Here is a 16751-nt window from a genome sequence, read left to right as displayed (position 1 = left end):
GTGCTGGGAGAACCACTACTCTCTTCAAAGCTGTCAGACAGGGACATTTAAGTCTGCAGAAGTTTCTGCTGCCTTTTGTTTGGCTATGCCCTGTCCCCAAAGGTGGAGTCTACAGAGGCAGGCAGGCATCCTGGAGTTGTGGTGGGCTTCACCCAGTTCGAGCTTCCCAGCTGCTTTGTTTACCTACTCAAGCCTCAGCAATGGTGGGCACCCCTCCCCTAGCCTCGCTGCCACCTTGCAGTTTGATCTCAGACTGCTGTGCTAGCAATGAGCGAGGCTCCGTGGGTTTAGGACCCTCTGAGCCAGGCGTGGGATATAATCTCCTGGTGTGCCATTTGCTAAGACTGTCAGAAAAGCACAGTATTAGGGTGGGAGTGACCCGATTTTCCAGGTGCCGTGCGTCACCCCTTTCCTTGGCTAGGAAAGCGAATTCCCCAACCCCTTGCGCTTCCTGGGTGAGGCCATGCCTCGCCCTGCTTCGGCTCAGGCTCAGTGCACTGCATCCACTGTCCTGCACCCACTCTCCGACAATCCCCAGTGAGATGCATCCAGCACCTCAGTTGGAAATGCAGAAATCATTCATCTTCTGCGTCGCTCACGCTGGGAGCTGTAGACTGGAGCTGTTCCTATTCGGCCATCTTGGCTCCACCTCCAGAATATTAGCATTAAGACATCACTTCCAGATGCTGGGGTCTCAGTTTTTGAGCAATCCCAGGGAAGCAGTCACACCCTGAGTTATATATAGCCATCTTGTTTTTTTTAACAGTCTGCTCAGGTGGGTGGGGTGATGAGTGATCATGGAATGTGCAGCACCATGGGAAATCAGCCATGAAATAAGCTCATTGAAGAGCTAACTCAACAGACTAGGACAGACCATGTTGTGAGAGTCAGAGAACAAAGGCAGGTCTCCAAAACTCCAGAGTGCACTACCAGCAGACCCAGTCAGAAAAGAAGGTCAAAACAAGAAGATGAACAACATAGAAAGAACATAGAGAATTTCTGGGATATATTCATTCATGTTGTTTGTACATGGATTTTTTTTTTCATGGAGCACCCACTAGCCTTGTCCCAATGATATTATACTGAACCACTTGTCTGCAAAAAGAAGATTCTGTAACTATCAATGCAGTGGAGGTAAAATGGAACCTGGGGCTGGCTCCATGGTCTGGCTACAATTTAATGCACACCCCTGATAGTATGCTTAATATTCACTGGGCTGCTTCTCGTACTGTGCACTTACCCATGCATACATGCACATTTCTGCGTATAACAAGCACACTCACAAGTACATATTCAAGCACATGTAAACACATGGATATAAATATTCACATACAAAAAAGAAGTCATACACATCATACATATATTCTGTGCATGGTTTTCACTGTATGTGAACAAATTCAGGACTCCCAAGGGAAAAGTGCTGGCTGTAACTGGTTGATGGAAATCTTACTAGGTACATTCATCTCCTCCGAATGATAATGACTACAGGAGACTGCCAGGCTGCTCCATTCATCCTTTATATTCTGGTTAATTACAAGACATTTTCCCTCTGTTGTACAGGTTAGCGGGACACATGGTACACATTTAGCTAGAAGAATCTGGCAATACAAATGTCTCTCTAGTCTGCAGCATGACTTACTGGGCTGAGCTAGTGGGAGACAAGGACCTGTTAGGAGAGGAGAGAGCAAAGGGAGGCCTAACCTGTCTCCAAGGCTCTGGGAGTGAAGAAGTGGAGGGAATCTGCATCTTCTTTTCTTCCCAATGGATTCAGACTTCCCTCTATGAGGGTGAGCCCCTCCAATAAACTTGATCATTCCCCTTGCCCTGCCACTTGGCAGTCTTGCTGGCTGAACCATCTTTTCCTTTCCTGTCACTACTCCTTCTCCAAATCCAATTTGTTCAGCCTTATACAATTTCTCCAATGTGTATCCTTCTTTCAACGTTCTAAGACACTCCTACCTATACTCATCCTCTTTTGCTAGAGTTTTCTTTGCAGATTCATCCCCTCCAGCCCATCTTTAAAAAGTTGCAGAGGGTGATCTTTCAAAAACTGAAATCTGACCTTGCCTTTTTCCTACTTGAAAAATTGTTGGGTATACATCCTGCATTCTGCCCCTCCCTTGTAGCTGAGGGCTGCCTCGCCATTTAGTCACCTACCCTGCAGAAATGCTTTCATTACCCACAGTCCTTTGTCAGATGAAGCTAGGGTTTGGCACACTGGTTCCTCACCTCACTCAGAATTATCCCAAAGATGGACAATCCAGTGCACATGCTTGAGACCTAATGCTTCAAGGTACAGACCTTCTAGCAGGTGCTGTAGCCATTACTATGATGCCAAAGGGAAGAACAGTGATTCCTGAACAGAGATAGGGAAGCCTCAAAGTAACAGAAGATGATGTGCCTGTTGCAGGTCAATTGACTTACAAGATAAATGTTGGCACCAGATTTGATCAGGATGTTGCCAACATACAAATGAAGAGGGTGGGATGGCACCACCATTGCTACTGTACTGGCATGCTCCGTCACCATGGAAGGCTTGGTAGAGATTAGCAAAGGTGTTAATCCAGTGGAAACCAGGAAAGGTGTGATGTTATGTGCTGATACTGTAATTACCAAACTTAAGAAGCAGCCTAAACCTGTGACAACTCCTGAAGAGATTTCTCCATTTACACAATGTCTGCAAATGGAGACAAATCAGCAACATCATTTCTGACATAATCACAAATGTTGGAAGGGTGTCATCACAGTAAAGGACAGAAAAATACTGAATGAATTAGACAACAGAGATTGACCAAGATTACATCTCTTCCTACTTGAATAACATATGAGAAGTCCAGAAAGGAGAATTCTAGGATGCTTGGGATTTCCAGTAAGCAGTTAATTGTACCTACCTTAAAATTGCCAATGTCCACTGAAAGTCTTTGGTCATAATTGCTGAAGATGCTCTCAGTATGATCATTTAAAATAGGATAAAAGTTGGCATTTGGGCTACAGTAGTCAAAACTCCAGGCTTTGGTGACACAGAAAGACCAAACAAAGCTATTGCTATAATGGCATGGTGTTTGGAAAAGAGAGCTTGACCCTAAATCTTGAAGATGTTCAGTTTCATGACTTAGGAAAAGTTGGAGCAGTCATTGTGACCAAAGATGATGCCATGTTCTTGGAAGGAAAAGGTGACAAGACTCAAACTGAGAAAAATATGCAAGAAATAATTGAGCAGTTAGATGTTACTATTAGTGTCTATGAAAAAGGAAAACTAGAAGAACATCCGGCAAACTTTTGGATGCAATAGCTGTGCTGAAGGTTGATGGGAAAAATGATGTGGAAGAGAATGAAAAAAACAGAGTCAGATACACTGAATGTTACAGGAGTTACAATTGAAAAAGATATCATTTGGGTGCTTTGCCTTGGTAGATTTCATCCTTAGATTCACTGCTCCAGCTAATGAAGAGTAAAAAGTTAGTATAGAAATAATTAAAAGAACACTCAAAATTCTGGCAATAGCTATTGCTAAGAATTCAGGTGTTGAAGGATCACCCACCGACAGTTGAGAAAATTATGCAAAGCTCCCCAGAAGCTGGTTATGCACTATGCTCAGAGATTTTTTGAAAATGGTAGAAAAAATAATCATCAACTCAACTAAGGTTGTAAAAAGTGCTTTGTTGGATGCTGCTTCCGTGGATTCTCAGTTAACCACAGCAAAACTGAGACCACTGGAATTCCTAAAGAAGAGAAGGATCTGGCATGGTAAATGGGAAGCAGTGTTGGGAGTAGCATGTTCTAGTTCCCAGAATAGTGCTTTGTCATTATTAATAAACCACGTGGGGATATTCACTAACTTCGGTGAATTCAGCTGGAGACAATGACAAGAGGAAAGAGAGATGTTTAAGAAATCACTCTAGCCATTGGTTATTGGTTTTGATAGCCTATGCGGCCTAAGCAATACTGTTTTCTCTACCTGGGACATTCTTTCCTCCCCTTCTCTGCCTGGCTACCTCTTATTTGTAGGTACCCAGGACCTCACTCAAATGTTATTGCCTCCCTATGGGTGTCTACATCTCTCAGGTAGAAGTCATTGCCCTCCTCAAGACTTCCTTCAGACCTCTTTTGAAACCCCAACGCACTGCAAAATCATGTCCTGTTCTTCTAGCTGTTGCCCCATGAGCTTGTGCATCTATATTCTGTGATGACACTGAACCAGGCACACAGAAGTTTCCCAATGACAGTTTGATGACTGAGTGAATGAATGACTGTTATAAGAATATGTACTTTAAATTCATTTCCTTTCAAAAGGAGTGGGTTATGCTTGAAACCTGGTGAGGTCACGGGTGCCATATTTTGTGTGCATACATCAGTAACAGGCTCACTCTGGACTGAACTCACGAGCTCAGTTTTGTGGACCCTGGGCTCCTGAGCCAAGCAGCAACAAGCCTGCAATTTTTGCAGAGACCTTTGGAGGTGCAGAACCTGGAAATTAGGCTGGAAAGTTTAGCAGATCAGCAGGCCAAGAATAGGACAAAAGAGTCAGAACATGGACCACAGGATGCCTGAAGCACTTTCATTCTGGCCTCAGATTGAAGATAAGTCACAGGCAAGAACCCAACATGTTCAATGGAAAACAGAAGCTTCAGCTTGTTATTATAAAAAGCCTCAACCATCTCAGTAAATGCAAATGTTTTCAAATGAATAAGTTTATTCTGCAGACAATTGAAACTCAGTGAAGGCAAAGGAGCCAATGGTTTTCACTGTGGAATATCTTCCATCTCTCAGTCAGCAGGGTTGACTTGGCAAGAGAGGCAGTGACAGGTATAGGAAAGGTAGGCTGGGATCTGACTGAAGGGAGGGGCCAAATGACGATCATTAGGTCAGAGTGGAAAGCAAAGAGCAGGTGTCTAAGGAAGAGCCAGAGGCACCAGCTCTTTCTCACTGTGCAAGGGTTTCACCATTTAACAAGTGAGTCAAAGTGATTGAAGAATATGAGGATTGAGGGTTCCACTTCCTCAGAACCTACCAAGTGCCAGGTATTTTATACTGGGATCTTCTTTCATTTCCAATAGCCCTGTAGGGTTAACAAGAGCCCCTCTCTACAGATGAGGAGGGAGATAATGAGGGTGCTGTCCTCCCAGCCAGGGAAGCCCCTCACCAGTTGTGATTAGCAGGCATTGAGTGCATTAAGAAAGGCTCTTCTCACCATCATTTCCATAGACTTGAAACATTCCTGGCCTGGAGGCAGACGGATTGATTACACAACCTCAATAGGCCTACCAGAACTGAAAAAAAAAAAATCTTAAGGAAATTTAAAGCCTTGTGGTTGCCAAACACTTTAGCTACAGGAACTTATCATTTTAACATACTCTTAGGTAAATACCCACTACATAAAATACTTCAAAGAGAAACTGCTCAGGTTGAAGTAGGGGTGGAAACCTGAAGTCCCACCCACTCAGCCACTATCAAACCATGCTGGAGGACCTGTTAGTCTCCAAGGAACCCAATTTGAAAACCACTTTTTGGCCCTATCCTCTCATGTTATACATGGGGAGGGGAATGGTGGTCTCAGCCTCTACTTTGGTTTGAACTTTTCACATCATTATCTCTAGCCCAGACCCTTCTTCCCTGAGCTACAGACCCACAGAATAGTCAACTGCTCACTTGATAGTCTCCCAATCCCTGACATCCCAACATTACCCAGAATCAATGTGTCCCAAGCAAACTTCATCCCCCATCTGTTTCTGCCCCAGACCATCTTTGTTAATAACATTTTTCTAAAACCACTTAAGCTAGATTCATCCCTGACTCCTTCATCTCCTTCAACCCCATCCCCTCCTACTCCCACCAAATCTAACTAGTCATGAGCCCAGTGGGGTTTACCAGAAATACATTTGGTCTGTCCCTTCCTTTTCATCTTCACTCCTGTTTAAACTCTGGCCCTTGTTACCAATTCCCCAAGATTCTTAACCATTTTCTCAATTTGGATTCTAGGGCAAAGATCTTCCTAAAACGAAAATGTGATCATGTCTCCCCTTTCATTAACAACTTCTGATCACTTCTCATCTATGACTCATGGAATCAAGCCCAACTCTACTGAGACTTTCACAACTTGACCACTACCACACTTTCCAGTCTCAGTGCTCGCTACATCTCCTGCTTGCTTTTCTCTAGGTGGCAGACTTGCCTCTAGGTTGGCAAACTTTTTCTGTAAAGGGCCTGGTAGTAAATATATTAGGCCTGTGGGCCTCTTGTCTCAGTCATAAACTGCTCAGCTCTGCCCTGGTAGTGCTAAAGCAGCCATAGACCAGGTGTAAATGAATGAGCGTAGCTGTGTTTCAATAAACGTTTATGGACACTGAAATGTGAATTTCATGCAGTTTTCATGTGTCATGAAATATTATTTTTTTCGATTTTCTTTTCTTCAACTGTTCAAAAATGTAAAACCCATTCTTTGATGGAGGGCCATACAAAGGCAGGTGGAGGGCCGGATTTGGTCTGTGACTGCTGCTTTAGACGCATGGAAGTAGTTGTGGTTCATTAGGTGTGGTAGTTTCATGCTTTCTTGCCTTTGCTTGACCTGGAACCCATCTTCCGATGGTCTGTCTGGCATCTTTCTGAGGCCCACATTTAAGTCACTGCCTCTTTTTTGGCTTTCCTTAAATCCTTCTGGCAAAACTAATTGCCCTTTTATCTCTAGCCCAGGAACTCTTAATCAGGCCTCAATTACAGCTCTTATCATGCTGTACAGAAGTTATAGATTTATGTCTGTGCCTCTCTTTAACCTGTTCTCCTTAAGAGCAGAGATTGGCCTAGGCGCATTCATCTTTTTTGCTGTCACATAGTAATGTCACCCCAAAATGCTTGTTAAACTGAACACAGTTGCCTACCTCCTGATAACCAGTCTGAAGCAGAGCCCGACTAGAACTCAGGCCTTCTGATACCCTGTGGTATTAGGTAAAATTGTGTCTGGCCACAGACATCCTAAATTCTGATTGGACTGAGACAAGAATATAATGTACTATGTTGTAGGTTATCTTTTATTTTAAGTTTACTTCTTTTTGTTTATCTGGGAAAAAATATCTGTCAATACCATTAGAAGTTGGTAATCATTAGCTCTGAAGTGCCATAAATCACTTAAGACTATAGTGCCACAAAGCTGACTGTGGGTGAAACTGATCCAATGCCAGTGATTCTTCCCCTGCCCTTCCAGGTCCATTCTTTAAACCTCTCTGCCCTGTTCTGTGCCCCAAGAAGCTGACCTCTGTGGACTGCTAGAGAGCAAGGGAGCCTGGTGGTAATGCCAGCCAGGATCCCAGGGCAGGGAGCAGGACAGAGCAGGGCCTCTGTTTCCTTGCTCTTGGCTTCCTGTTGGATCGGCAGATGGGAAGCACAGTGGATGGGAGAGAGAGAGGAGAGAGGTCAAGCTACTGATCCCCTGATCCCCTCCGCATGCACTGGCTACTATGGATCCCTGTGGTCCCCTCCTCCTGCACTGCAGGTAGGGAATAGCTTTCCAGGTCTGCCAAGGGGCAGACCTCTCTTCTATGGCTCCAGCTCTTGCCACCTTCTTCCCTGGTCCCTTTGCACACCTAGTGGTGGTGTAGGCCACCTGCTGCTTAGTCCTCAGGGGCCTCACCATCTCTTGCGGGCTCCTTTGACTCCACCCTCACCTCTGTACATTGTGCCTTCACTAAACCCTCTACCGTTAAAGCTGTGCAGTATTCCTTCTGTCTCCCGCTGGACCCCTGACTGAAATCTATTTCTGCCACTGTTTTAGGATGTATTTGCAATAATAAAGCTTAGCTTGGTCTTTACTGGCTCCAGAGTTTTATTCCTTTAGAGTAGTAGTTGTCAACTGGAGGTGCTTGTGCACACAGGGACATCTGGCAATGTCTGGAGACTTTTTTGGTTGTCATGACTGTGTGTGTGGGGGGGTGCTGCTAATGGCTGCTGGTCCCTGTGGCTCCCTCCTACTGCACTGTGTCTAGCATCTAATGGGCAGAGGCCAAGCACGCTGCTAAACATCCTGCTATGCACAGGACACTTCCTCACAACAAAGAATTATCCAGCTCACAATGTCAATAGTGCAGAGCCTGAGAAACCTTGCTTTAGAAAGTCAACAACGGAGTTACTAAACGATCACTGTATATCCTTGCACTATGCAGTCTCAGTCAGGAAAACGCTAGAAAAAGCAGGTTTCAAGGAAGAATCATTTATTAACAGAATCACAATAATTGAGCATGCCAGACCCAAATCAACACTGCTGGGCTGCAAATCCTGGCTCCTACATACTATTAATGAGACCTGAGCCAGCTAGTTACCCTCTCTATGACTCTCGTTCCTCAACTGTAAAATGGGACGAGTAATAGTATCTCCTTCACGCAGTTGCTGTTAGGATTGAACAAAGTAATAAATGCCAAGCGCTTAAAATCTAGCAAGTCCTCTTTATACACTGGCACACACTAACATGCAAAACTTCATTCTGGGCTATGCTAAGGATGATAGAGGGAACAGAGAACAGGGCCTGCTTTCAAGAAGTTTGCAACTAAAACAGTGCTTTTTAGATTGTGAGTTGTTCCCTGCTGCAGATTTGTAAAATTAATTTAGAGGCTGCAACTAGCATTTAAAAATAAAAATGACATTTTCAGACTACATTGTACACAGTAAACACCACTTGGTCATATTTTCCTTTTAGCTCTACAATATATGCTTATACTGGGTTGTGATTTTTTTTTTACAGTGGGGTGGGACGAACAAAACAAAGTTTGAAAGCTACGGTTAATAGGAAACGGAAGACACCCAAAGCACCATCAGAGGAGGCCCTGTAATTCTGCAAATACAGAATGAATTAGAGCTTTACAGCTCACAGGCTGTGTGATCTTGGGCTAGTTACAACCTCTCTGAGCCCCAGCTTCCTCAGCTGGAGAAAAAATAAACAGAAATAACAACAAATGTATCACTTTACTGTGGGGAGTACTGAGTGGGGCAATGTACATACAGTAGTGCCTAGCACGGGGCCTGGTGTGCACAGATGTGGAATCGATGTGTGATCTGGAGACTGCCAGGCTTGGGTTCTTGTTGCCCATTGCTGGCATCAAACCTTAACCTTAAAAACTGACAAATGGGCCCTCAGTAACTTGAAATATTAGAAACACCCAGCACTTACTTAATCAGATAAAATTACAGCATTCATCTCTGCTTTTGTCTTTTGAGAAACACAGCAGAAAGATACAGACAGCTGTTCCACTCACACAAAGACCCAGCCTCAGCAGTGGAAAAAACATCTCCAAGAAAGCTCTCAGGGTAAGCCTTTGTTAAGCTACTGAACCAAGTTGGTTTCTTGTTTACTTTCTAGATATTTCAAATGGGTACACCACCCAAGGCTAAGTAAATTAGGCCGTTCCTAAAAGGTTCAGATTTTGAACGTAACGCTTCTTCCTTCAGAGCTGCTTTTATCCCAGTTTCCAGCCAGAAAGCCTGGCCCTAGGAGCCTTGTGGAGGGGGCACTACTCTGCCCTACGCTACCTTGAGGGTGAGCCAGCAGGCATTTGGCCTTGGAGCCCAGGGCTTCACACAGGTCCTTATACTTAATAGGTACACAATATAAGCTTGCTGTCTATTCTATTAAAACCAATAACAATTTGAGAGTAGTAATAGCTAAAGGCTTAATGAGCATGTTATGAGGCCAACCCTTGGTGTTTATCTCTATAAATTTTGAGTACTTTGAATAAACGCAATGTCGAAAAGGAATGTGCTCATCCGCTCCCATCTATCAGCTGGATTTTTGGATCTCTTCCAGTTACAGACAGCTCCTTGCTTCTGGGTTAACCCACTCCTTTTTATAGGTGGTTCTTGGGTTGGGAAATTCTTCATTATTGCAGCAGAAATCTGCTTAGCTGCGATCTCCACCTGCCATTCCTGGTCTGATCTGTTGCCACTAGACAGTTCTTCACAGATCTGAGCATCAAAGCTATCATGCTCCCTAAAGTGATTTTGGAATATATTCATGTTTTAGATAAAATGAAAAAGAGTAGAAATGTAGGCTGCAGAGGTCAGCAAAGGCTGGTGGTTAAGAGGGTGGGCTCCGGACTCAAAAGGCAGGAGTTCGGATGGCCTTGGGAAATTGGCTTAACCTCTCTGGGCCTTAGCTTCCTTGTCCATAAAGTGAGGTGATGACCGTATTTCCTTTGCAGGATAATGATGAAGATTAAAGGAGATGGTACTTGCCAAGTGCCTAGCACTGTGCCTGGCTCTTAGCAGGCATCTGGTATTAACTATTATGATTAGCCTGGCATGTGAGGGGCAGCTCCAGCTACATAATTTGGGAAACATCCCTCCCTGGGGCAAAAGACAAGGGCAGATGCAGAGATGCAAATCTGCAGACCTCTGGTCTGCAAATAGAAATGTACAAAGAAGGCAAGGATGCCTGAAGCCACACCGGACCCAGTAGGGGGAGGCGATGAGCCCTCCAGGTGTCATCTCTGCTGCCCACTGAGGAAGCCAGACAGTCCTGGGACCTGCCTACCTTGGTATTGGGCACTGAATCCGCGCTGCCGGTGGTTGCCATCCGATGTGAAGTGCAGTCGCAGCCAGTTCTTGCTGCTGATAACGGGGGCTGGGAGGCTGGCTCCGGTGAACCTGTGGGAACAGGAAGCAGATGGGCTCAGGGACCAGAGCTGCGTGGTATAGGTGTATGAGCATTCAGGAGTTCCTCCACTTCCCTTGAGTGCCAAGGCCTCAGCCCAGCTCTGGAGCAGGAAGGGAAGGCGGTGTTGCCCCAGGCCCCTCCAGTACCCTAGGCCTGAGCAGCTTGAGATGGCTCCTCCAGGGCCTCATCCCACTGCTGGGTTTCCCTCAGCTGCTGGGAGGAGGCAACTGATCCTTCAGACCACAGCACCTCCTGCTTAAATTCCCTAAGCATTCCATCCTTTTTCTTTTTTCTAGTTCTTTGCCTTTTCTGCTTGGAATATATTCACCTGTAACCCTTTCTCCTGCCCATCCATGTCCCCCAAGATGACTTTGGGAAGCCCCTTAAGTATCACATCTGCAGTAAAGCATTCCCTACTCTCCTTGGCTTTGAAGCACAGATTTGGGTTCTTATCCAGGTTTCACCAGTGTGACCTTGGACCTGTTACTTAACCTTTTGGAGAACAGGAGTAATACCAGCCCTAAGAGATTGTAGGAATAAGTAAGAACTCTTATGCACAAAGAATCGAGGTCAGTATCTGGCACATGTTAGCTTAATAAATATAATTTTCCTTTGTCTTCCTCTGTGATGCCACAACATTTTATTCAAATTATAATTCAGTTATAGAAGTGTGTGGTTTCCTTAAGATAACTCCTCAAAGGGGGCAATGTGGCCTAGTAGTGAAGAAACTTGAGCTCTGGAGGGATCAGCTGTGTGAGCTCAGGAAAACTACAGAAACCCTCTGAGACTTAGTGACCTTATCTAAAACATGGGGATCATAATGACCCCTCCCTCAAAAGCTTGCAAGGATTAAATGAGATAATACACAAAAGATGATCTCAGCACAGTCCCTGGCAATAACAAGCTGTCAGTAACGGCAGCTGCTGTTCCATTCTTCATCTTGATTTCCAGCTTCTAACACCATACTGGACACAAAGTAGGCATTTCAGGGTTCCAGCAGAAAACAGGCGTCACAGTCATATAAGAAGAGTCCCAGGAGTTTGATGAGTGACTCTTTTGCATAGGTCCTTATACCCTTTCTCTATACTCTTTCACATAGGTCCTTATATCCTATGTGAAACAGTCATTCATCAAACTCTTGGAACTATAAAGGTGAGGGCCGACTATGGGGGAACCACCCGGGAGGGGCAGTATCCTGGGGCTGGCAACTGAGGGACTTGTTACCACTCCCAATCCTGGAGCAGAGAGAAAATAGTTATCTCCAAACAGGGGGCTGCATGTAAGAAGACACCATATAGGACCCAGATCTTCTTTCACAATCTGGGGCTATAGCCAATTTGTGAAAAGCCCATCAAGAGGAGGCAAAGAATGAACACCCAGAACTCACTCTCTTCCTTCCCCTCCTCCAGTCTCCCACTGATTCTCCTGTTGATCTAGCCCAACTGGAAGCCAGAGAGCAAGAGAGCATACTGATGCAGCCCCTTAGGTAAGTCTTCTCAGGCATGGAGCAAGGAGAAGGCAAGGGAGAGGATCTGGAGGTGCAAATGGAAGACATCCAGCATAGTGGGTCTTCATAAATATGCATTAAACAAAAGAACTAACCAAGGAGCTTCACGCACTGCAAAACTGAATTCTTACTAAATGAAAATGCTGACACACACCAAACTTCAGGAATATAACCCATACCGCTATGGTAAAAACTATTATAAAAACCAATTACTGTATTTCACCAGATCCCATTTAAAATAGTTTATTACAGACTGAGTCATTTAAGTTTTCTAAGGAGCCACAAACGTATTGTGGGTTTTTTTTTTTCTCCAGGCCAAATTCAATTCTATCTCAATGACAAAGCTTGGAGGCTATTTATATAAGGGAAGTAGAAGTAGGGAGAATCTACCTGAATAATTCAGGACCAAAAGCTCTTTATTGCAAAATGGAATGAGGGGAGGGTGCTGAGGTCTCAAGAGCAGGATGAGATTAATGATCGAGATTGCAGCAGGAAGTCAGTGAGACTTCCCCGGCCTGTGAGATCAGGAGAAGCCCTAAGGGGCATCTCCCACCTCCCATTTCTCCCACACCTTTACCCACTCCTAGAAATCCTGTTAATTGTTAATTTCCGAGGCTTAAACTCTCAGGGCCCTGTGTTGCCCATGCAGCTTTACTCTGTTCTGCTCCTACCTCCCTGGACATAAATGTTGGGCAGTTGAGAGTTTTCTTGGCATCTATCAAAGAATTGGGGGCTTACATGGCAGAATCATCACATCAGACTCTGCCATTGAGATGGTGTCATGCCTTGCTCGAAACTCTCCAATGAAAGGAACCAGCTACCAATACCTGCAACATGGATGACTCTTAAAAGCATTATGTTGGGCCATCAAGGAGGATATACTGAGAATATATACTGAGTGACTCATTCATATGAAACTCTGCAAAAGAGTTTAGTGAGAGAAAGCAGATTAGTGGTTGTCAGAGCTGGGGGTGAGAGATAAAGGTTGGGGACTGCCTGGCTGGGAAAGAGTGCAAGGAACATTTGGGGGTGATGGAAATGTCTTACATCTCAAATGAGATGTTGATTAGATGAGATGTACACATTGGGCAAAGCTCCAAGGAACTGTACATTTAAAATAGGTAATTTACAGCCAGTCACAGTGGCTCACGCCTGTATTCCCAGGGTTTTGACAGGCCAAGCGGGGAGGATTGCTTGAGCCTAGCAGTTGGAGACCAGCCTGGGCAAGACAGTGAGACCCCATTTTATTTACCTATTTACTTATATTTTGGATAGCATCTCCAAAATATAAGTAAATAGGTAAATAAATTAAATGGTAATTTTATTTTATGTAAACTATATTATAATAGAGTTAGTGAAAAACAAATCAAAACAAAACAAACCTTCAATGGCTCTAATCCTCAAGGTAAAAGACCTTATTATAGCCTACAAGGCCTTGAAAAAGCCACTCTTCCTTTACTTTTCCTGCCTCCTCCTCTTTACCCTTTATGCCCCAGCCACAGATATCTCCTCACTGTTCAAAACTGGCCAGGCCTGCTCCTGCCTCAGGGTCTTTGCAGTTGACATCCCTTCTGCCTGCTACACTGGCACTTCTCCCAGAACTCCACCTGGCTTAGCCCCTCGCTTCCTCCAAGGCTTTGAACAAATGTCACCTTCTCAGTGAAGCCTTCCCGGTTTGACTCCTGCCTGCCTTTCACCCTGAGTGTGCATACACACACACACACACACACAGTTCTCCAGTCAAACAGAAGAGTTCATGTATTCAGGAATACACATTGTTCTTTTGTGCTTCTCTGTCTTTGCCCTTGATGCTCTTTATGCCTTTTCTCACTGTACCACCTGGCTGCACAGAGAGGTAAAGAAACTTGTTCATGGTCACACAGCTATTAAGTGGCAGAGGTGGGATTTAAATCCAGCCATCCCATCCAGAGCCTATGCATTCAGCCACTGCATTACACTCACATGTACATGTAAGCATGAAGGAAGGCAGTGGAATCATTTAGGCTGAATTCCATTCTGTTCCTCTTCTCCCCCCTCCTGACTTCCCCCAGGATCCTCTTTAATTTTGCTCCCTCTTAGAATCATAATTAAAGGAGAAAAACACAAAGAGAGATTCTCCCTTTCAAACCTTTCTGTCCACATTAACTTCACTACGGGGGGCTTGGGGAATTCCAAGTTCACCCAGAAAATTGCTATTGCAGTACAACATAAAATGTATTTAAGCAATTACACTCAATTTTTTTTTCTTTTTGGTAAATTGACTTCTGTTAAATGGGGCTTCATTAATGGAATCTGGCTTGGGGAGAATTAAAAAAAAATCACTCCCTGTAATGCATGTAGTTGATTATAGAAAAGTGGCTTTGAGCTCCTCTGCAGAAAGCTCTGAGCCATTCCCTTCATGAAGAAGAGCTCAGAGCAGATTTTGTGGGAAGCATTTCTTCTTAAGAAGCTTCTCATGCAGTCGGGATGTTGGGGAGCTGAGAGATACCCCCACCAATATGACAACAGTGACTGTGCAAGGAATTGCTGCCTAATTGTAAGTCGAGGGGGAGGAGTGTTAGGAGATCTTAGTTTAAATCTTAGCATCCCTGAAAACTGACATCTTCAGGAGAACATTCATTCATGCAATCACCAAGCACATATTTTGTAAAAGGCACTGTGCTTGCAAGTGAGGGCCACTCCCACTGTGGTTCCCTAGATATAGGGAGTCCCTGAAAAGCCTGTAATGTACACGATTCAGCTGCAATGCCTTCTTTTCTGTTCAGCCTCCATTCCTTCTCCATCAATAGCATCTGGCTTCTGTCCTCCCAGAGCATCTCCTGTGGGCATTATCTGTTAAGTAAGCTATGTGCATGGCCCTGGTCTGATTCAGAGTTGAAGCACTTCTGCATCTCAGTACTAAGCATAAACCATCCCTCCCCATCCCCAAGGCTGGCCTAGGAGAATGTGAAATATAGGAGGTCCTCACCACCTTATCCCCACTCCCAAGCCCTCTTCCCTTCCCACCTGTCACCTGCTTTCCTCCCTGATGAATGGAGAGGACACCAGGATACAATCAGAGAAACCCTTTTGAAAATGTCTTTGTCAGTGGTGGGCAAATAGTCCCAAGGCCCTTGTTTGAGGCTGATCCCTCCTCTGCCAAACCTAAGCCACCTCTCATTCCTGAAGCAAACCTTTAATGACTCAGCCTTGACACCCATTCTTATCAAAATGCTTTCCAAAATCAGTTTTCCTTTAGCTAAACTCCTAGGACTTGCTATGTCAAGATAAATTCTTTACCCAAGACAATCCCATGATGTTATATATTTTCCAGGAACTGAGTGAATGCCTGGGACAAATGGAAGTTTCTTTTGAATATGAGTTGCTGGGCCTTATCTTTGAAAAGAGGCCCCTGAGCCTCCCAAGGCTTTTTTTTACCAGCAGTGCCTGCCCACCCTGGTTGTGTGGACAGCTCTGAAAGATCTGAGCCAGCCTTTAAAGATTCAATTCCCGGCTACCTAGTATGTGTTTGGGGTTGGTTACTATGCTCTGAACAAACCAAAGCTTTCCCCCAGTCGTTTCTGCTCCTTAGTGCAACTGCTCCCCCTAATCTACACCATCCTCCTGGTCACCCAACCCAGGCAGCATCCTCAACTCCCCGCTCTCCTTCACCCCTATCGCCAATTGTGGCCAAGTCTTCTCCATTTCATGTCCTTATCGTTTCTCACCTGGACTACAGAGATGGGCTTCTGATTTGCCCTCTGCCTCTGATCGATCTTCCATACTTTGTGGGGAATTTTGATCAAATCCCTGCATTGCTGGAAAGCCAGCAGCAATGGTTGAACCCACTGGCTCCAGAATAAAGTCCAAGCTTTTTAATGTCTTTCCTCTTCAGTGACACACACTTCGAGATCCAGCTACACAGAATGGCTTGTACATCCTGGAATGCGACTAGTACTTTCGTGTGCCAGACCTTTGCACATGCTATTCCCTCTACCTGTAATGCCCTTTTCCTGTTGCCCCACCTGGCTACTTGGGAAAATATCACTGATCCTATAAACCTAACTAAATATTTCCTTTCCTCTATCTCTCCCTCTCCCTGCCCCCAGTGGACATGGCCCTGCCATGATCCTGGGCATACCAAATTGTACTCATCTTTTGAGTTGACCATCTCTTCAACTAGCCGGCAAGCTCCATGGGAGCTGGAATAAAATCTTCTTTTTGTGTCTCAGTATCTCTGGTGCACAGCACAGTGCCTGGCACACAGAACAAATACATTTCATAGAACAGGGGTTGGCAAACTATAGCTTGCTGCCTGTTTTTGTAAATATAGTTTTACCAGATTGCAACCATGCCCATTCATTCATTTACAAATTGTCTGTGGCTGCTTCCACATTGCAATGACAGAGTTAAGGAGTTGTGCAAGATGATGACTTGCAAAGCCCAAAATATTTATTTTCTGGCTTCTTACAGAAAAAAAAGTTTGCTAATTCCTACCATAGAAGCCTCACAGATGATGTAGTTGGTTGGTAAATAATAATTTAATTTCTAAGTAGGGAATCATAAAAAAGGACACAGATGTAGCTTCAACATTTCATTATAATGTAAAACACTTAAGCATACATTTAT

The 16751-nt window shown here is 44.5% G+C and overlaps 1 protein-coding gene across 5 annotated transcripts in view; it reads right to left on the bottom strand.

Moving 5' to 3' along the window:
- Window positions 1–16751, bottom strand: part of CSMD2 (CUB and Sushi multiple domains 2) — a 643557-nt gene that overhangs the window by 322218 nt on the left and 304588 nt on the right. For all 5 annotated transcript variants that reach the window (XM_016958744.4, XM_063782964.1, XM_016958727.4 and 2 more), the window contains exon 6: window positions 10514–10626. In XM_016958744.4, the coding sequence (XP_016814233.2) occupies window positions 10514–10626 (113 nt within the window). The remainder of the gene's footprint in view (window positions 1–10513; window positions 10627–16751) is intronic.

Source organism: Pan troglodytes, chromosome 1, assembly GCF_028858775.2.
Source record: "Pan troglodytes isolate AG18354 chromosome 1, NHGRI_mPanTro3-v2.0_pri, whole genome shotgun sequence".
Classification (NCBI taxonomy): Eukaryota; Metazoa; Chordata; class Mammalia; order Primates; family Hominidae; genus Pan; species Pan troglodytes.
Note: the sequence above shows the minus strand (reverse complement) of the source record. Positions and strands in the feature narration are given on the sequence as shown.